At 51.4% G+C, this 20,769-nt stretch overlaps 1 protein-coding gene across 5 annotated transcripts in view; it reads left to right on the top strand.

The window, feature by feature from the left end:
- Positions 1 to 3,392: 3,392 nt before the first annotated feature.
- Positions 3,393 to 20,769, top strand: part of MLLT1 (MLLT1 super elongation complex subunit) — a 64,573-nt gene continuing 47,196 nt past the window's right edge. Inside the window, exons 1-3 of one of the 5 annotated variants that reach the window (XM_074337673.2) lie at positions 3,393 to 3,589; positions 12,569 to 12,749; positions 20,553 to 20,635. In XM_074337673.2, coding sequence (XP_074193774.1) covers positions 3,578 to 3,589; positions 12,569 to 12,749; positions 20,553 to 20,635 — 276 coding nt within the window. In that variant the 5' untranslated portion in view covers positions 3,393 to 3,577. The remainder of the gene's footprint in view (positions 3,590 to 12,568; positions 12,750 to 20,552; positions 20,636 to 20,769) is intronic. The other 4 variants (XM_074337675.2, XM_074337671.2, XM_074337674.2 and 1 more) reach the window with 4 other exon arrangements.

Genomic DNA, 20,769 nt, shown 5'->3' with positions numbered 1-20,769 from the left:
CAGACAAACACTTGTACAGAAATGTTCATAGAAGCACTAGTGACAAAAACCAAAGGGTGGAAACAACATAAATGTCCAACAACGGATTAATGGAGAGAAAAAAATGTGGTGTAACATACAATGGAATATTATTCTGCTATAAAAAGGAGTGAGGCTCTGATACTAGCTACAACATGGATGGACCTTGAAAACAGTGCTCAGTGAGAGAAGCCAGACAAAAAAGGGCACACAATGTGTGATTCCATCCACATGAAATGTCTAGGAATAGGCAAATTCATAGAGAGAGGAAGCAGATTAGTGATAGGAGCTGAGAGGAGGGGATGATGAGTGACTGCTAAGAGGTACACGGTTTCCTTTTGTGGTGATGCAAATGTTCTGAAACTAGATACAGGTGGAGGTTGCACAACATTGTGAACGTTCTAAATGCCACTGAATTGTACACTTTGATATGGTTAATGGTTAATTTTATGTTATGTGAATTTTACCTCAGTTAAAATTTAATAAAGCTCCCAGAGTTACTCTCTGCTGGTCTTAGGTCATGCCCCCTTCTCCCTCAACCAATCCCAGTAGCCAGAGGGATGCCATAGTCCTTTGATTGGTCAGGCCCGGTCATGTGTTTCCTGGGGTTTGGGAGGTGAAGGGGTGACCCCGCAGGAGCCCCACTCTGACTGTGGTTTGAGAGGGGGTAGGAATGGGCAGGTGAGGGCTGAAGCCTTCCCTCAAGCCCTGTGCTCCTGTCATGAGTTGACATTCTCCCAGAAGGGCTGCCATTTTAAAATTCATACAAAGGTGTCTTACAGGCTCATATTGGCCTTGGGAGGAGCCCCAAGATTGGGGACTGTTGCCAGGAAAAAAAGAGGGGAGGGGTAAATTATGCTAAGAGAGAGAAAATTTCAGTGCCCAGTGTAATGACATTTTCTGGGGAAATACCTTGTTGCACTACTGTGTTTACCCGAAAATAAGAGCTAGCCAGACCATCAGCTCTAATGCGTCTTTTGGAGCAAAAATTAAAATAAGACCTGGTATTATATTATACCGGGTCTTATATTAACATAAGACTGGGTCTTATATTAATTTTTGCTCCAAAAGACTCATTAGAGCTGATGGTCCGGCTAGATATTATTTTCGGGGAAACACGGTAGTTTTAGTTGGCTCCAAACCCATTCATGGCTCCTCACTGCCTATTGGATAAGGGTCCAAGGCCCAGTGTAACAGTTAAGGTATGCTCTGAGTAGAAGTTAATCTGGGGTATGTCTCCAACTGGCCCCTGGGCTCTGCTCCTGCTTGGTCATATTCAGTATTGCCATGAGTGGCTGTATGTACATTTGTAGCTAGCAGGAAACTGTGCTGAGTACATTTGTTGCTGGCAGCAAACTGGGAGGTACAGGAAACATGCTGGAGGCCAGAAAAAGGATTCCAAAAACACATCTTGAAGGGCTGAGCTATCTACAGGGTGAAAGGTGAATAAACACCAAGTCCTCCCTTTGGGTGCAAACAAACCCGACCGCTAGAGAGCGATAGAGAGCTAATGTAGTAGCAGTTCAGTTCAGACAGGAAGTTACACTCCCTCTGTTCGAAATGTTACTTTCTAGCTGTAGGACTTGGGTCCACTTATATTCCCTCTATGTATCAATTTCATTGTTTGTAACACCAAAATAACATGTATCAATCATACACTCTGCCAAACGCTCAAATTATTACTTGCTTTATGTTTTTCTTTAACTCTACTCTCTTTGCTCACACTGATGTGTTTAAATAGGCAACATTGTGTCACTTCAATAACTCATTTGCCAGAGATTAAAAAAAATCATAAAACTAGTTACAGTAACAAACGAAAAGTGTTATTAACTGCAGCTCAGGGATTCCTAACCCAGTTTTCCCATTACAATCCCCAGCAGAACTTTAAGAAAAGGGGCTCTTCACAACAATTGTAGCTTAAAAGTTCTTCACTGCAAGCTTTCTTAAGAGACAAATTGCTATTCACCCCCATTTTTGTCCTTTTACCTGGGGCAGTGGTTTTGAAAATAGAGTAAGTCACAGAACCATGTGCAGAACTGGTTAAACCAAAACTCTGGGTGCTACCCACGCACCCAGAGTTTCTGATTCCATAAACATAGGGACAAAAGAATTGGCATTTCTAACAAAGTTCCCAGGTGATGCTGAGCCTACTGGTTCAAGGACCACATAGACCCACTGATCTACTGATATCCAGTTACAGGATTAAAAAAATACTAGAGTTGTATGGACATTAAAGTTGCTGCTATTTTCATAGCATGATCTCCATTCCCACCCCTCCACCCCCCACTCCCCACGTCTTGACCTAGATTAAAAAGTACAGTGTATGTATGATAGCGATCTGACCTTCAGAGTTTTTGTCTGGACTTACTGACAATCCAAAGTTACTGATTTTCCCGCGTTGTTCTTCGGCGCAAAGTGCCAACCCCACCACCTAATGAATACTTGCCTGACACTTAAATGCGAAGTGGAAGGGAAAAAAACCCCACCCAAACAACAAGAACAAAAACTGATTTTTAATTATCAGAAATAATTTTAATAACTGTACAAGGGTCGCCAAATCATAGGCAGAAGTCCTAATGTCCGAGAGACAGGTGGCTTACAAGATCCTGAAAAAGATGGAGGGATGTGTCTATATCCATCTAAATAGTTTATAAGTAAGTGTGAAATTATAAGATCATAGGTACATTAAAAAATTGCTTTTGGGAGGGCTTACTATGATAAATTTCGTGGATAAAATGAGATCCTCTCGATGGTTTAAATGTAGCATGATTTCAAATTTATATCATTCAAATTATCATCAGCTAGCATCACACCCTACTGTGACTGTCCCTATTTTACAGATGCACAAAATAAGACTCGGGGAGAAACAGTTGACCAGGCTTGCCATGGGGCAGATCCAGGATTGGAAAATTAACCTGAAGTTCCAGAGCCCGTGCTGCAATCACACGGTAGCAGAACGCGGCCAGAAAACAAAAGTGTCCCTGGGGCTCCCTCAAGAGCTCGAACCCGCCACCTCAGCTCCAGCCGGGGAAGGTTCGGCCGGGGAGGCTCCAGCCACCAAGCAGTGCCCCCTACGGGCCGCAGTGCACAGGCGCGGCGCCGCGCGGCGCGCCTGTCCCGCCCCCGCCCCCCTCCACGTGCGGCGCACACCTCGCGCTCCCTGCGCGGGGCTCGCCTCGCGCCTCCCTCCCTCCCTCCTCCCGCCCCTTCGGTCCGAGTGTCCCATTGGCTGAGGACTTCGTCCCTCCGAGAGCGGCCCAGCCGGCCCGCGCCAGGAAGGAAGTCCCGCCCCACAAGTGGCCTTCCTTGCTGTTGATTGGCCCATGTGGCTGTCAGTTGGGGCGGCGGGCCCGACTCGGCGGCGGGGGCCCAGGGTCGGTGCGCGACCCGGACTGGCGGTGGTTTCCGGTTCCGCGGGGCTGGCGGGCGGGCGGGCAGCCGGGAGCGGCGGCGGCGGCGGCGGCGCCTGACAGACAATGAGGGCGGCGGGGCGGCGCTGAGCGGCGGCGGCGGCGGCGGCGAGCGACGCGGGGCCCGGGGGCGGGGCTGGGCGCCAGCCATGGACAATCAGGTGAGGAGCGGCCGCGCCGCCCCAGCGCAGCCCGCACCGCCCGCCCGGCCCCCCTCCCTCCTTCCCTCCCTCCCTCCCTCCCTCCGCCCGGCCCTCCTCGGTCCCGGCCTCCCCGCCCCCGCTCGGCGCCCGCCCGCCCCGCTTTGTGCGCTCCCGCCGCTCCCCCGGCCTTTATGTGGGGCGGGGGCGCCCCTCCCCCATCCGCGACCCTGGCGGGCCTGACCACCTCGGACCTTTCTGAGGACCCCGGGCCGGCCCAGACCGGAGACCCCTGGGACGCACCTCTGTACCTCAGTCCGACCCAGACCTGGCTGGGACGCCGCTGGTGCTCCTAGTCCGGCCCAGAATCCTCTGGGACACCCCTCGGCAGCCCGGCCCAGCCCAGAGTCCCCACAGGCGGCCCAGACCTTCCGGGACGCCTTTTGGGACCCCAGTCCGACCCAGTGCTCCCTGGGACATCCCTTGGGACCCCGGCCCAGCGTCCCCACAGGCACCCCTGGGGACCCCTCAGATTCCTCAGGGGCCCGTACACCCTTTCCCCCTTGGATCCAGGGCTGGTCTGTGTCTTCTTTTCCCCCTGGACCCTTGTCCCTGAGTCCCTTCAAACTCCCTGAGTTCCCAACCTGCTGCGTCTTCTCTTTCTTAAACCTTGGTTGGGATTTGAGTCCCCCCAGAACCCCTGGGACCTTGGTCTGCAGCCCTCTCCTTCCTCGAACCCTAAGCCTTCTTACCTCTCATCCTTCTCTAGGCCTGAGCCCTCTCATCCTGCCCCTGCCTCAGCCTGGGTGTCGCTTCCCCCTCAAACCCTGGCTGGGTCCTGGATCTTTCCTGACAAGGACCCAGGCCTGTGTTGAGCGCCCCCCATCTTTGGACCTGGGCTTGCTTCTTCAGACTTCTTTGACCCACGCTGCTGCCTCAGCCTCCTTTGGTATGAGGCCCGAGTCACCTTCCCTGCCATCCTGGTGTCCGAGGGTGCTGTATCTTTCACCTTCAGATCTGGCCCAGGGGCAGTTTCTGCTCTGACCTGGGGCCCCCGCACCCTTCAGACACCAAATGCTTCACTCTCCTCAGCTTGGACCCTCTTTGCCCCTGGGACCTTGCTTTACACATCCGCACGTTTCTTTCTCCACAATCCGAGTCTCTCAGTCCGCTTCCTCCAACCTGGGTGGGCCTCCCTTCACAGACCTGCAATCTCCCCAGAACTCTAGTGCCTCTTCTTACTTTCAGGGTCTCCCATTTCATTCCACTGCCCCCAGCCTGATGCTGTGACTTTCAGCCACTGCCCTCTCCTCCCAGCACACCGTTTTTCCTGCCTTCCCCAGCATCTTAGAGCCTCCACCGGGAGCCTTGCTCCAAACACCTGGTGGTTCCCCAACCTCCATAAACTCTCCCCATAGCCCCTCTCCTTTCCTTCTGGAAACGGAGCCAATCCTGTCAGTTCTGGGAAACCCAAGGCCTTTCTGGCCTCCGGTGCCCCTTCACCAGCTCTGTGCAGTCTCCCCTTCAGTACCCAGGCTCTGTCCCCTTCTCAAGCCCAGGACCACTGCAGCCCCCAACAGAGGATCATTTATTTCTTCATGCTCCCCTGCTGCCCTGGCTTCCAGGGGCGTGAGGCCAGGAAAGGCGTTGTGGGGCTGTGGGGGTGGCAGCTGAAATCTCCGCCATTAGCGAGGGCAGGTTGGGGCGTCCCTGGCTGCTGGCGCCACGGAGGCGGCTCTGCCTAGTAAGGCACTGTGTGACTGTGAGGCTTCAGGGGGTTGGGGCAGGAGACCTCCCCTTACCCATCCCAGCCGCCAGGGTTGGCACAGGATCATTGAGACTTGTGTTTATGGCACCCTCTCACCATGATTTCCCTTGTGGCTTTGGTGTTACTATCTTTTTCTTGAGGGGTAAGGAAGAATTTATCACAGTTGAATGGTGGATTTCTACAATGTGGTGTGAGTTCATTTCCCTTGAAGGGACAGAGCTTGTTGTCTCCAGTTCATATTGAGCTAAAACAAAACAAAACATACCTTCGGTGTCCCCTTTCAACAAGGCCCACCTCTGGGAGAGGTGGGAGACCCTGAAAGTAAGGCTTGGTGGGCACCACTCAGTCATGGAATGTCGCTCCTGCCTCTCACCCTGCCCGTTAGTCCCCCGGGAGATGTCTCAGGCCCAACAGTGTCCATTCCCCTTGTGATGTGCTGAGCCCTGGCTGCCTGGATGGTTGTCATTTATGTAAATGGAATGGTGAGAATAGGTGGCATTCTTGGTCTGTGACAGAGATAGCAGCCTCGCTTGGATGGATTGGTGAACACACGGGCCACTAGCGCCTGTGGCTCTTTAAATGGAAACAAACCACGATGAAAAAGCCTCTCCTTAGTCACACCAGCCACGTGTTAAGTGTTCAGTACCCACCCCTGCCGAGCTGTTGGGCACCTGATTGGGCAGTGCAGAAAGATGGCAGGAAGTTCCATTGGACAGTGCTGGTCTAGGTCCTTGCAGAAGTATCAGCAAGTGAAACTGGTCCCAAAGGAAGGTATGTGTCACTGCATAGACTGCTTCTCCATCCTTGGCTGTGTTTTCATGCAAATTTGGGCGAGGCCCAGGAGCTCTGTCCCTTCCTGACAGGGACAGCAGCCCCCGGGGAGATGGGAGAGAGTTGTGTCTTGTACCCCAATAGGCGGGTTGGCTGTAAGTGTTCCAGAATGAGTTCTGGTGCATGGCAAAAATTTTGAATCCTGCAGAATCTCAGCCTTCCCTTTCTCCCCCAGGCTGCCCTAAACCTGTAAATGTCCCAGTCTGATGGGGAACAACAGGACTTTCCCTTAAAATGCTTGCTGACTTTGGGAGGCTTTGCTTCCCTTTAACTTCCTGTTATGTTCTCTAGAACTTTCAGCCCAGCTAAGAAGAGGGATTCTGCATATTGCTCTGGGCTCCCAACTTCTCAGTGTTGAAATCTTTCCCCATGGATAGGAAAAATCTTTCTGGTTCCCTCTGCCCTGACCCCCCAAGTCTGTACTTACAAGTCCATTGTCTGTGGGATTTGTATTTTTGGGGTGAGGCGGTGATTACTTTGGGGGACAGGTCTTCGTTTACTTTGGGATCATTTCTGGGAGGTGTGTGATGAGTCTCCAGGGAATGGGCATAGTTAAAGGCTGAGTAGATGCTGAAAATACCAGGGAAAGAGGATGTAAAGGGGTACCTGGGGAGCTAAAAGTGGTGTCAGCATCTGGGTGGTCATGTTCTCCAAAAGACCAGGGAGTCCTCCCTTCAGAGAAGCACGCGCCTGGCACCTCGGGGGCGGATGACCCAGCGAATCACACAGTTGAATTGATGCCAGTTCCTCAAAAGGCTCTCCTGAGTTTGAATTTGGGAACAGCTGCTTGTGACTGTACTCTGTTGTTCTGGAAGGGAAGCTTTTTTCCTAACTGTGATGGCCCATTTTACAGATGTGGAAGTGCAGACCCGGAAGGTCCCAAGAGGAGCCCAGGCCTAGAGGATTCTTAGGTAGCTCTGCTCTTTCAAAGCCCGATCGATACCTTGCGGAGAAGTGCTGGGAACTGCACAGAGCACTGATGTGAGGGTGGCCACATTCTCCCCAACCAGCTCAGAAGCTATTACTTGGAAAGTCGAGCTGCCAAGTTTTTTTGTCCTGGAGTTAATATGTTGTAAAGTACTTGAGAGCAGGGACCCGAGTCCCTTTGTGTCTGCCGTCATTTGTAGCACAGTGTGGCATGAGCTTCACCAACTGTTGGTTAAATGAAAGTAACTAGGAATCAACCCCTTGTAAGCAGGGGCTGGCCACAGATGCCTTCATTGGTGTGGTGCACGTTCCGAAGTCTCCGCAGACTGCTCCTTGGAGAACTTTGGAGACACTCGGCGCACCGACTACCCGTCTTCGGGCATCCTGTGCACATATAATATATTCCCTGTCCCAGGCCTTCCTGGCAGGCTAGTGAGGGTCTGCCTTCCCAGGAACCTGAAAATTAAGGATTGTAGGTTTGTTTGCGTATCCACATGGTCTGCACGCTTATCCTTAGAGAGTTTCCGGAGAGTAGTCATTGAGTCTCTTCTCATCCCTTTGTCATTAATTTGTGCCCTGGGTGAAACGGACCAGGCCAGATGGAGCCAGAAGAGGGCAGGTGCCAGCCGCCATCCCCCTGTGTGCCAGCGGTTAGAAGACCAGGGCCTCATTCCGCTGTGACTGAGAGGTTCCTGCCCTGGGTTCTGTCCCCACCTCTGGCCAGGCTGCTCTCTTGAGAGGTTTGTCGCAGAGGTACATCATTTCCTGTCTTTCTCACATTCTCATTCAGTGGCTGCTCTTGAGAGCCCCCCACTGGGTCTGGAGGGAGAAAGTTCTTCAAAGTATTTTATTTGGTCTCGTGTTGCTGTTGCTCCATGGGGCCAGTACCTTTTCCCATTTTCGTGTGTGGACCACGGTGCAAGCAGTCTCAATCCCATGTGACAAGGGAAAAGGCTCTTGGGTTCTTTCTTCTCCTGGCAAGGGAGGGAATTGTCACATCTGAGGGAATTAGATGCAGTAGCCAGACTCCAGGCATAATTATACCACTTGGTAAAGTGTGAATTCCCAGAGGAAAGGTCAATCTGTTGAAGAGAATTCCCACCAGAAAATCAGGAAATCTTAAAGATAAACTTGTGGTTGAAGATCTGCCTTCTGTGGACCAGGCTGAGGGCAGGGTTCACGGGGTGCGAAAGGGATCTGATGAAGACAGGGCATTGAAAGGGTGCAGCTGTTGGGACCAGGCTGACTCTCTTTGCCAGGTGGGGGCTCTTTGAGTCCACACTGGGGCTCTGTGATTTAGTGAAGAGGTGCCTGGAGAACTGCCCTCCAGGATCTGTTTGTCTGGCCTGCAGGACTCAGGAGTCCGGCCCTTGGGTTCCAAGTGCCCTCTGCCAGTTGGCCTGGAGAGAAGGCAGTGCCCAGCGGAGGCCCTCTGCCCAAGGTTAACTGTCCCCATATGGCCCTCGGAGGCCGTGTGCTGCTCCATCTCTGTCCGCAGGTCTTTGGGATGATGTCCCAGAAGTAAAACATAAAACAGTTAACCCTTCCCAGGGCAGGCCTGGGACGCGCCCCTTTGTTCCAGGCTTTTGTTGAGGGAGTGGGTGGCATAGTGGCCCCAGGGCCACTTCCAGGCACCCACTCTGGAGGTTCCACAAAGGGCCTCCGTGCATCCAGGATGGTCAGAGTCTTCATTCAGAGGCTAAAGCAGCTTGAGCTTCACCTGCCCGACGTGAGCCCTTTTAGCCAGGCACCCTTCTTGAAGACGGAGCTAACTGACTGGCTTCAATTCTTTGGTTCTAAGGGACAGGGAAGGAGTCCAGGTCGAGTAAGAAAAGGGGGGTGGGGTGGGACCCCTGGAGTGGAATTGGCTTAGCTGTGCTAATAAATTACCAGGACAAGTCAGAGTAGTTGGCCAGAGCTCAGCTTCTTGCTTGCCTCTAGTTCAGAGTAGATTGAACGTCTTCCTGAATCAGTGACTTCTAATACAGTGGCCCAGAGTCTGTTATTCTACCATCTTTATTTCTTAGAAGATTCCAGCATTCAGGGGAGGAGTAATCTCCTGAGTGCACCAGTGTATACAGCAGTCATTGGCACCTTGAACCTGGGGTGTGGAGGCTGAGTTGATGCCAGCCCCCAGGGCATAGATGCCGCCCAGTGAGCTTTGGGCATGGCCTGCCAGCTGCAGAGATGACCCGCTGCTGCTTCCGAACCTTCCTGTTTACTTTGGCCTTTGGAATGTATTTTTGGCGCTTCCATTTTCCCCTCTCTGATGGGACTGTGGTCTCCATTCTTTCACAATATAGCTTGGCCGCTCGTGTGCCTTGGGTAGGAAGCCCACATAATCAGAAATGCTGGAAGGCAGCTGGATTGGTGAATAACAGAATCTGAGGAGGGTCTCATTACGAGGGAGTTAACTCCAAAGAACGAAAAGTCATTTGCCAGTGTATTATTGTTATAATTATAGGTATTTAGTTTCCCACCTGTAACCCACCCAGCAGTCCAGGGATTGTCTCCTGATTTCTCAGTGTGAAAAGGTTGGAGAGAGGCAGAGTTTCTTTAATATACACGGACGTGTGTATGGTGATCACGCCTTTTGGGATAATGTAAATAACGCTTGGGTTTGTTTATGTTGAACGTTGTCCATGTGCAGTGCTCTGCAGAAAGAGGCTTGTGGTTGATTTGAGCATTACGTGTTTATCCAGACGTTTAGTGCCTCGTCTCTAGCTTTGGGTGGGGTATTTCCCCTGGAGTGTCCCCAGTCCCCTTCCCACCGTTCTTGGCATCGCAGCATCTCAGCTACCTGGGTCTCCCCAGCTCTTCTCCTCCATCCACCCTGAGGTCCTGCAAGTTCCCCCATTTCAGACTTGACTCAGTCTCCTCTTCCAGCCGTACCCTCTGGTTGCCTCCGTGCAGGCTTGCTTGCTTGTTTGTCCTTTTCTGCCTTCAGCCCAGACTGCACAGATTGCCTGAGCCCTTTTACTCGTGTCCTGTGGCCTCGCGTCCTCTATTTACAATTGGCTGTCATTTCTGTTGTGTTGAATCTAAACGCTCCATCCCTGCGGTGCCTGCCCCTCCCTCCAGGGGCCCCAGCCCCAGCAAGTCCCTGCTCTTTCCCGAGGAGCCCCTCGGGGACTGTCCTGGGCGGGGGAACTCCTGCCCCGTTTTCACAGCTGTTTCCCAGGTCCCCAGCGCTCCCATCAGCTCTGCATACATCAGGCCACACTGTGCTCATTGCCGTCCTTATTGGTTCTTCCTCTTGGAAAACACCACTTAGAACTTGTTGATGTAGCAGAGTCCTCTAGTTTGACTCATCGAGTATTGTTGATACCTCATGTACTATGGTTCCAAGATAGAGGTTGCAAGGACAATGGAGACATGGCCCCTGGGGAGGCAGCAGAGAACAGTGGCAGGATGAAGTGGGCAGCATGGAGATATTTGTACACAGATTGCTGTGGAGACTGAGGCAGGTTGATGTCCAGTGTGGCGACTGGAAAGGGCTCTGGAGAAAGTAGCACTTAAGCTGAGGCTTAAGGGACGGGTGGAATTCAATCAGCAGAGAAAGGAGAGCAGGGCCACGCAGGCTGGGGCCAGAAGGCACGCAGGCAGACAGCAGTGGGCACTCCCGGTGTGTTTCGGTATGGCTGGTGTCCAGCTGAGCTGGCGTGGAGGTGTGTGCGTTTCCTGTGCTTCCTCAGCTCTGAGCCTCTCAGGCCCACCGTCTGCCTAGGGAAGCTTCTTTGTGCATGCGCACGCATTGGTGGTACCCTCCGCACAGGAAACTTACACGTGAACTATAAGATACACACCCACCTCAAAAGGGTTAAAAAGTGAAAAATAATGAGCATCTCAGACTTGAGGAAACAGAAGTGGGAGACAGGTGGTGTGCTGAGGTGTTTGGACTTTATTCTGAGGGCGTGGCAAGACATGGAAAGCTGTGAAACAGGGCAAGAGATAAAATCTGTGTGCCCTGCTTTCATTGCAGTGACTGAGCAGCATGAGGGAGGGCAGAGGGAAGGAGGACACTGGTGGCAGGGACCTAGCAGCGTGCTGAAGCACAGAGAAGAGGAGGGTCCGGAGGGATGGCCTCTAGGGACACACTCAGTCATTGGGTCGGGTGAGAAAGAGGGTGGAAAGCGCAGAGTGGGCGAGATCTGGTCTGGACCTGGGGTGGTGGTTCCGTCGGTTCCCTCGAGGGAGGGCTGGGGAGCCCAGCACTGGGGAGTGTCCTTTGGGAAGTGAGGCATCCACACCACCCACGACTTGCTCCTGGTTATCTCAGCACTTAGGAACAAGTGTCCGCTTGGCCTCTGCTTTCTTTGTATCATTTTGCAGTTGATACTAGGTGTCAAGCTGGATCTGTTGGAAGTCCCTGGAGGATCTTAACCAGGAGAGTGGCTGTTTACAGTAGGTTCCCTGGCCCGGTGTTTTGACCCCCCTGGGTGTTGCCAGTGCTTTGAAGTTTTGGGGCTTTGCGTCCAGTGGAGTGGAACTGGCATGAGTTGCCTCGTTTCAGGGCAGAGCGTCAGACGTGTGTGTGATGCAGGGAGCCTGACTTGGGGCTGCGGGTCCCCCTGGGATCGGTCCCCAGCTGGCTTCATGCTCGCTCCTCTGTTCTCACCTTTCTACTTTTCAAACAGCCAGCGTTTGTGCGGATGACTAAGGTGACCTTGAGGGTGTCTGTTCTCTAGGAGGCATTCTGTAGGATGAAGGAGAAGGAAAAATGCTTTCATCAAGGAATATGGGTGGCGTGAGCAGGGAGGCAAGCTGGCAGAGTGGCTACGGGAGCAGGCCCTTGGGGGACACACCTGGGTTGGAGTCTCGGCCCTGCTCCCTCCCAGCTTAACCCCCTGTCGTGGGCCATTGACAGCTCACTCTTGAAGCCTCGGGCTCCTCCTCTGTACAAGGGGATAATTGCGGTTGCACTGTTGTGTCATGGAAGAGCTTGCTGGGAGTCCAGCCCTGGAAGGAGCCACTCCTGATGAGTCGACGTTAGAACAGAGCAGATGAACCACTAGCAAGATGAGTTCTGATAGTGAAAAATGCTAAGAAGACAGATGATGTGGTGGGGGGCGCTTCCATATTGGATGGTTAGAGAAGGCTTCCCTGAGGAGGTGACAGTCCAGCCGAGACCTCAGTGACGGGAAGAAGCCTGCCATGAGAAGGCCTAGGGCAGAGTACCCGAGACAGAAGGAGCCCCAGGTGCCCAGGCCCCGAGGCAGGCTGAGAGGCCGAGGGGGAGGACAGAGAGGAGATGTGGGGCCTGGCCTGGCCTGGGTGAGCTGGGGACAGGAGACACACAGAGCATGTGCTCAGGGCCTGCTGCAGGGGAATTCGGAAGCCATGGTCCTGCTCAGGGTTTCGATTTGCCGTGGCCAGTGCTGACCGTGCTGGGAAGTGACGAGGCAGGACAGACAGCTGGCAGTCCCTCCTCTGGGCTCTGTGCTGACCCTGTGCCTTCCTTTTTCTTCCACCAGTGCACTGTCCAGGTCAAGTTAGAGCTGGGACACCGGGCCCAACTGCGCAAGAAGCCCACCACGGAGGGGTTCACGCACGATTGGATGGTGTTCGTCCGCGGCCCCGAGCAATGTGAAATCCAGCACTTCGTGGAGAAGGTGGTCTTCCGGCTGCACGACAGCTTTCCCAAGCCCAAGCGTGGTGAGTGCCCCGTCCTCCCAGTTGGGCAGCCCGGCAGGGCTGAGCACCTTCGACACTACACATTTGATAACCACTTTCTTCCTGGGGGGGCCTATGTTGTGAGCTTCTGGCTGGCACCCCTCAGCATGCCAGCATGCCAGTGAGAAGTTGCCCGGCCTGGATGCGGCCCTTCTCTGATCCTATGAAGGTCCCTCTCCCTCCCTTCTGCTTCTCCTTCAGCTGTTCAGTTCATTGCAGGGAAAACCCATAGGAGCTGGTGACTGTGTCTCATGTCATTATTTAGACTCAGGCTCTGAGAAGCCTCCAGAGAACGTAGTCAGTGACCAGGGGGTGGGAAGGGTGATGTACACCTACGTGGTGAGTAATCAGGAAATCGCTTATTGGGCCTACGTTTGATGACAGATGCCATTTTAAGAAGTCATGATATTTGGGGCAAAAAGCTTTTATAAAAGTCACTCGTTTCACCACTGTCTTGTTTCTTACGTCTTCCTTCTCTGTGTCACCCCTCAGACTGACGTTTGGTAAGCACAAGTGCCTCATTCACATTTTCCACAAAGACCTTGATTTCCTGTGACCTGGCAGTCTGACTGGGTTGAGAGAGAGGAACTCACCCAGTTTATGGGCATTGGAGACCACTTCCTGGGGAATTGGACGGGGAATTTGGGAACAAAGTTGGTGGCCATCTTGTGAGCTCTGTGAGGGCCATGTCCTTCTCACCATTGAGTCCCCAATATGAAGCCTGGCACGTCATAGGGATCGTGTGTGTGTGTGTGTGTGTGTGTGTGTGTGTGTGTATTACGCAATGCAATGTACCTTACCGATAACATCAATAGAAAGATGAAACTGGATTTGCTAGGAGTTAACATTTGAGATGGGTAGTTGACGCCATTAAATATTTCTTGAATGGGTATGTAGATAAAGGCGCGAAGGTCTTTCTGCTGCTGGGCTGCTGACCACGCTGCCAGCAGTACAGGTTTCGGGGCACCGGGGGCTGAGCCGTAGCCAGATGGATGGTCTCCGGCACAAGCAACAGCACCTCGTGGGACCCACTGGGGCCTGGGCCAGCAAATGGCTTACAGCCTAGTGGGGAAGTGAGTGAGCCATGTTACAGAAGCAGGACCTTTTGGTTCAGAGGGAAGGCAACTTGAGATTCCTAGTGGCATGGTAGCTATTTCTTTTTCTTCTGGTTTCTTCCGTCAGCTTTCAGCTGTTCCTTTCCCTCATTTGTCCTTTGCGAGTCTTCCCCTTCTCTCCTTTTCCTTCCTTCTTTCCTCCCTGAGCCTCTTGGAGGAGAGCAGATAGGGTTACTGACAACAGCAAATATCTATAATAATGAGTGATAATAGTACTTGCCCCTTATCAAGCACTTCCTGCAAGGTCTCTGTTCTCCTCACAACCCTCTTTTGCAGATGGGGGAGCAGGCGCAACGGGGCCAGGTAAGCTGCCTGAGCTTTAAAGCAGGAGTCTGCACGCTGGGCCCAGGGGATCTGGTAGCGCTGCCTGTTTTTGTTGGCACTGGACATGCCCATTCATTCAGGGAGCATCTGTACTTGCTGTCAAACTGACAGCAGAGTAGAAGCTGTGGCTGTCTTTCTCTTGGGCTGGGCCCTCCTTGTTTCTCTGGCAGCTTTCCCTCTGGTTCCTTCACCATCTCCCTCACTTGTCCTGTTCCCTTCTTGCTGCATGGGCCCAGTATGATGATTTCCATTTACCTTTACACTGTTGATTTCTTCTTCGTCCCCACAGGGTCAGTAACCAAGCAGCGACTAGAAGTAATACTCCTAGCAGTCTGCATTTATCCCATACTCGCTATTCTGTGTGCTGTGCTCATGACAGCCCTGTGACATGGGACCTCGCAGAATCCCTGCCAGGTAGATACAGAGACAGGTTCAGAGAGACCCGGTTAGTAACCTACTTGTGGTCTCATGGAAGCGGCACAGGCACGGTCTTGGAGCTCTAAGTACCTGAGAAATGGGTGATGAGTGAGGCCCACTTTCTTCAAGTGTCAGTTTGTGGGCGGAGTTTAAGTTAGTATATTTGAATGGTACTTGGTGCAAAGTCTGCCCAAGATGTATCAAATAGTAAATGGCAGGTTAGCTATTTGTTGTGTTGAACAAAGCTCAGTTGGGTTACACTTTGCCGTTGTCAATGAAGAATGGATCAGGTTAAAGAATGAATGAGTTTCTTCCAGGACTCCCGCCTCTGAAATTATACATTATGTCCTTGAAAAGAATCTTTAAAATCAAATATATGCACATAACAAATCCAACAGAAATGTGCTGGGTGGGAAGTTTCCATGTCCTGTCTCATCATTGGTCAGACTACCCCAGGGGCAATCTTTCTGGCCCTTTCTGGATTATGTCCTTCCTTAACACCTTAAATTAGTGGGAGTGAATTTGCTTCTTAGTTCTTGATTTTTCAAATTAAAAAAAAAAAGATTAACTTGCCAGCTTGAAAGGCTAGACGTTATACTAAACCACAACCCCCTTTATCCACTGTCTGCCCTAAACGTTCTATAAGTTAAGTGATTCGTCTTTGTGGCGATTGTCTTGATGGCTTTGAATGATGAGCAAGCCGCCTTACTTTTTGGATCCCCCACAAAGGCTCCCTGTCACCCTGTTTTTAGGAAGTCCTCTGGCCCCCAGGGGTCTAGCTCGCAGTTTCTTTGCTCAAAACACCTAAACAGCCTCAAGCTTCTAGCCTTTTTTTCGCTATTATTTTTCTCCTTAGCACCATCTTAACATATACATATATGTATATATACGTGTTACTTACTTACCTTGTTCATCTCCCCACCTCCTTCAAGTGAGAGATTTGGGTCTTGCTATTGTTTGCTTTTATATCATTGGTGCTGAAAGGACATGAGCAACACTGTCTTTCCTTGAACCTTTCACCCCTCCTTTTGGGAGCTACACTTGACATTGTTAAGGTTGTTGAACTAAAACTGAGACTTCCACGCCCAGATCAGAAATTGGCTAAAAGTTGGAAACCAGTAAGTGGTATTGACTTTATTGTCTCTGTTTACTGTCCGGCTGGTTAGGATGCCAGGATTTCATTCATCCTCCCTGTGAACTCAGGGCCACTCAAAGGACACTCAAGGTCATGTCAAGGTCATATGGGTTGTTATCATTCTTGGTTAAAATTTAGCCCTGTTTACTTTGCTTCATGTTTGTGCCCTGACTTTGTGAATGTCTTTTACTTCTCCTTTTTCTCTCATTGCATTGTGTGTTCATCGTACCTTCCCTTTTTTCCCCATCCTCAATCATTTCATTTAGATATTGGATTTCTGCCCCCTGCATATTTCATTCTGGTTCTCTTGTTTTTGTCTTTTTCTCTAATCAGGACTGACTCCTCTTGAGGCTACCTCCTTAGCTATGAACCCGGGGGGTTCCTTCTCCTGGGGGGATTTGTTACCCTATGTTTTATTGTTTTTTCTTGTTTTTCTGAAGTAATTTCTCAAGTATTGTCCCAAGAAATTAATTATTTAGGAAATTTCCCAAGAAAGGTGTGTGGTAAATGAACTCTTTTGATACCTAGTATTTATTTGAAAGTGCCGTCGCTCTGTTCTCACACTGGAATGATAGTTTGGTTGGGCATAATATTCTAGTTTGAGAATTACTATCACTTAGGCTGTGAAAGAATTTGCTGCTTTGTTTTCAGAGAAGTCTGAGTTCTCGTTCCATTGCAGATGAGCTTTTTTCCCCCCTCTAGAGATATTTAAGATATTTTTTAATGATGTTTTTTAGGGTATTGTTTCTGGGTCTTTTTTTTGACTCGTCCTTGTGTTGGGTGCTTGGTGTCCTCCACTTAGCTCTGGAAAGTTTTCTTCTATTTCTTTGACAGGTTCTTTCCATCTGTTTATTATCTCAGTTTTCTCTTCCTCAGATGCTTATTACTTAACTTCTCTATGTCTAAACCTTGTATCTGTAAAGTGGGAACATGTTTATCTGCCTCTGGGTTGGTTCTAAGGATTAAATGAATGAATATGTATCAAGTGCTGACACCAGTGCCTGGCACATAAATACGAGCCGTTGGTAGCGTTTGTTTCATCTGCTGAATTGTTTCTTCATGTCTCACCTTTTTAAAATAAAAGTATTTTTGCTCTACATTCTGGGACATTTCATTGGCTTTATTTTCCAGTCTTTACACTGAAATGAAAAATTGTAAGTACTGTATTTGTAATACTGAAGAGTCCTTCCTTATTCTCTCATTTTCCTTTCTGAAAGTATTTTATTTTTATTTGTTGGTCATATCTTGGATTTAAGGACAATGACTCCAGTTTCCCTTTTGTTTTGTCTTTTCCCAAGTTCTCTTGTGGTCTTTAATGATTCCTGTTTCCTTGGGCTCTTTCCTGCAGGTGGGAACTCTTATTGAGCGCTGTTTGGGTCAGGATGGGTTGTTAACCAGTAGGTTCCTGGCTAGGGAGATGGGCCCCCCAATTTCCTAAATGAGGAGGGCTTTACTCTGGGTCCAGCTTTCATATTGTAGGCATTAGCTTCGTCCAGACAGTTGCCTTTTCTCCCGAGACATGGAACCACCTGGATTTCCCCAGAGGGAAGCTTGAAAATGCTTGTGCCTGGGGTTGGGGGTGAGGGTGGCGGTTGGTGGCGGCAGGAATCCCAGGGCTGTTGTTCAAATACAGCCTCTCCGTTTGTTTTTTTGTTTGTTTGTTTTTTTATAACTGTTTTACTGAGATAAAAGTGACACATGATAAAACTCACCCTTTTCATGTGTACAATTCAGTGTTTTTAGCGTATTAAGTTGTGCAGCCGTCACCACTCTGATTCCAGAACATTTTCATCAGCCCACAAATAAGCAAGCTCCTTGCCCAGCGTTAGCAGTCACTCCCTGTCTTCTTCCTGATCGCTTCTGCCCTCCACTGAGCCTGTAGATGCCACACCCCTGGCCTTTCAGGGTTCTGGCACCAGCTGGGCGCTTGCCTGCCTTGCAGCGCCCCATGGCATGTTCTGGGCTGCAGCTTCCTTTTCCTGTTTCCTTGCCCAGCATGCTCTCATTCACTTTTTGCCTTCCAGAAATTTCTCCACTGCTCATATCACCTCCCTCCCCCTTCACTCTCCTGGCTTTATTTCCTATCGTGTTTGACTCACTTTGGTTTCTGTGGGCTCTCAGGTGGGATGGCAGGCCGGGGCATCCACTTGGTCTCCTGTGTGGGTTTGGAAGCCAGTACTCTGTGGTCCCTCTTTCCCATCTCTAAACAGATAGACATTTTTTAGCCTTGGAGTGCCTGTCACGTGATAGGCCTTTGGAGAGAGATTGAGAAACACACAGCAGATCTCTTCCTTCAAAGGGTTTGTAGTCTGGTAGGGACTTGGAGATCAGGTGTGACCTGTATATACTCTTGGAAAGATAACTTCCCTCAGCAGGGGAAAAAAGTGACCTGACAGTCAGAGGCCAAGGGAAGCCAGGTCTGTTGGTGCTAGGAGGTTGGCCCTGACTTGGGCCTTGGTGGCTCTTGGGATTTAGGCTGGGGGTGGGTGGGGAGGACATGGGCAGGGGGCGGAGTTGGGGGCAAGTCTGCAGGCCTCTCAGATGACCCTCCTCTATGGGGGATTTTGCAGTGAGGACGGGCCACCCTTCCTGTCTGCTCCACTTCCATGTTCCATCCTGGATTCAGATTAATTCAACAAGCATTCTTGTGTCTGCCAGGTGCCCGGCTCTGTGCTAGACTCGGGCGCAGAGGCCGACTGCAGGGTGAGAGGGGGCAGAGCACCAGGCAGGCAGCTTTCCTGCAGCTGGAGAGACCCCACTTCCTCCATGGTCTGTTCAGACAGGAGCGAGGGGCTCCGGGAGAGCTGGGCCATGACCGGCCTCCCAGGCCACGTTACTTCCTGCTCCTGGTCCATCCCCTCACTTGGTGTAGGACCTGAGGGAGGCGTGGCATGTGACCGCTCAGCAGTATTGGACAGATACTCAGTGAATGTTTTTGAAAGGTCTCGTCCTGGGAATGTGACCCTGAGTGAGACGGAGCTGATAGACAGCTGAGAAAGATGGCCTGAGTGAGTACTGGCGTCCTGTGACTGAATGACACAAGGTGCTGGAGGCCTGTGGGAGGGGGCCGTGACCTGGAAATGGAGATGCTCCGAGCAGGGTCCAGGAGGAAGAGATCTGTGATCTGAGAGGTTCATTGAGCCTGGATCTTAGGACCTGAGGTCAGGCTGGTGAGGGATGGGGCTGGAGGGGATGCAGCGCCCTGAGGGACCCCTGGAGGGGCTCAGAGTTGGTCCTGAGGGTAGTCAGGAGCCATCAGGGGACACAGTCAGGTTTGCAGTTCAGAGCTGTCCTTCCTGCTGCCCATGCAGAAGATGCCCAGGAGTGAGCCTGAGGCAGGACAGCCAGCGAGGCTCTGGGCAGTGACCCACACGAGAGCCACGGGGCCGGGCAGTGGGGTGCATTCCAGGGCAGTTTGGAGGTGGACCTGGTAGTGCTTGGTGACAGGTGAGCTGTGGGAGGGAGGAGTTGGTGTCCTTAGTTTTTGGGCGAGTGGTGGGTGGCCTGGGTCCCAAGCTGGGACCCTGGGAGAGGTGCAGGTTTAGGAGGGCTGAGGAGGTGGTTTGGGGCGGGCTGCCTCCGAGGTGCCCATCCAGATCCCGGGAGGATGTCCGAGGAGCAGGAGATTGGCTGGAATAGAGATTTGGGGCCGAGGTCACCCGCAACAGCTCCTATCTGTGGGGCCAGCGGGGGTTCCCCAAGCCTGAGCCATAGCCCTCCCCTGCTCCCCTGGGGTTTGCACACTGGGGCCCACACAAGGCTGTCCAGCCAGCCCTGCTCTGGAGGGTTGCTCATGTCTGCAAGTCCACCCTGCACGGCAGTTTTGTTTGGATAGATGAGATACGAGATATTTGAGATATATGATATTTGATGAGATTTTTGAGAGCTGAAAAGGTTATTTTTAAAGAAGAATCTTATAGTGTTTTAATTTTAAAAAGTCACGTTTCATTATGTTCCATGGACTGTTTTTCAGCAATTATCTGACCGGTAGAGACATGTGCATTAAGATTTGAACAATTGGCAGGATTTTGTTTGTCTCAATAGTGGCTGCCTCTGGAGAGGGTGGGGTGGAGGTCAAGGAGGATTACTGTTCTGGCTTTTTCTTCAAAGTGGGCAAACAGTATTTTTATGTTACTGACGTAATGGAAGTGTTACGTGTCAAAACATTGACAATGCATTTTGGAGGGTGAGATTGCGGAAGATTATTTTACCTGTACTTTGCTGTTCTTAGTTTCAACTTTTTTTTAATCACTGGGCTAATCAGTCTGTTAGTGTCACTTGGGAACGCTTTTGTTAGGTGCTAAACTGGACCCAGGGGAGAGTCCCAGCTGAGACGAGGCCATCTCCGTCTCCTGGTATTAGCACACGTGTTTGAGCGAGGGATTGAAGGAGGTGGACGCTGTAGTGTGCACCGCCCTGCCTGGGAGACCGAGGCCCACTGGGTCTGGCCCCTCCCCTGTGTCACGCTCACTGCTCTGAATTGGTTGAACTTGAGCAGCCAGTGGCTGCTCTGCCTTAGCTAGTCTCCTGTCCCTTCCTGATAGCTGTCCCACCATCGCGTGTTGGGGTCTCCTTTCTCCTGCTCTGCTCCTTTGATTCCCTGTGACCCCTTTGCATGGAATTCAGCACATGATTCAGTGCTCACATGGGGAGTTGGCCTCCTGGAAAGCTGTGCTCCTGTGAAGACAGGGAGTCCCAGAGAGCAGGAGCAGAGGGTGGCGGTCTTCCTGCTGCTGGTGACTGGGCTTTTGAACAGGCAGGAAGCTGACGGATGCATTTTCCCTTTCTTTTTAGTGTGCAAGGAGCCCCCCTACAAAGTGGAGGAGTCGGGTTATGCTGGTTTCATCATGCCCATCGAGGTGTACTTCAAAAACAAGGTAGGATCCTTGAGTAGCAACAGGAAGGACGCACAGTTCACCAAAGAGGAAGTAGAACCGGTGACGCACGGTGACAGAATTCTGGGATCACTGGTGGCAGAGACGTCTGTGCTAGAGCCCTGGTGGGCCAAGTG

The sequence above is a fragment of the Rhinolophus sinicus genome, chromosome 15 (assembly GCF_057876585.1).
Source record: "Rhinolophus sinicus isolate RSI-liver-muscle chromosome 15, RSI-T2T, whole genome shotgun sequence".
Taxonomy (NCBI): domain Eukaryota; kingdom Metazoa; phylum Chordata; class Mammalia; order Chiroptera; family Rhinolophidae; genus Rhinolophus; species Rhinolophus sinicus.
This window is presented reverse-complemented; position numbering and strand designations above follow the sequence as displayed.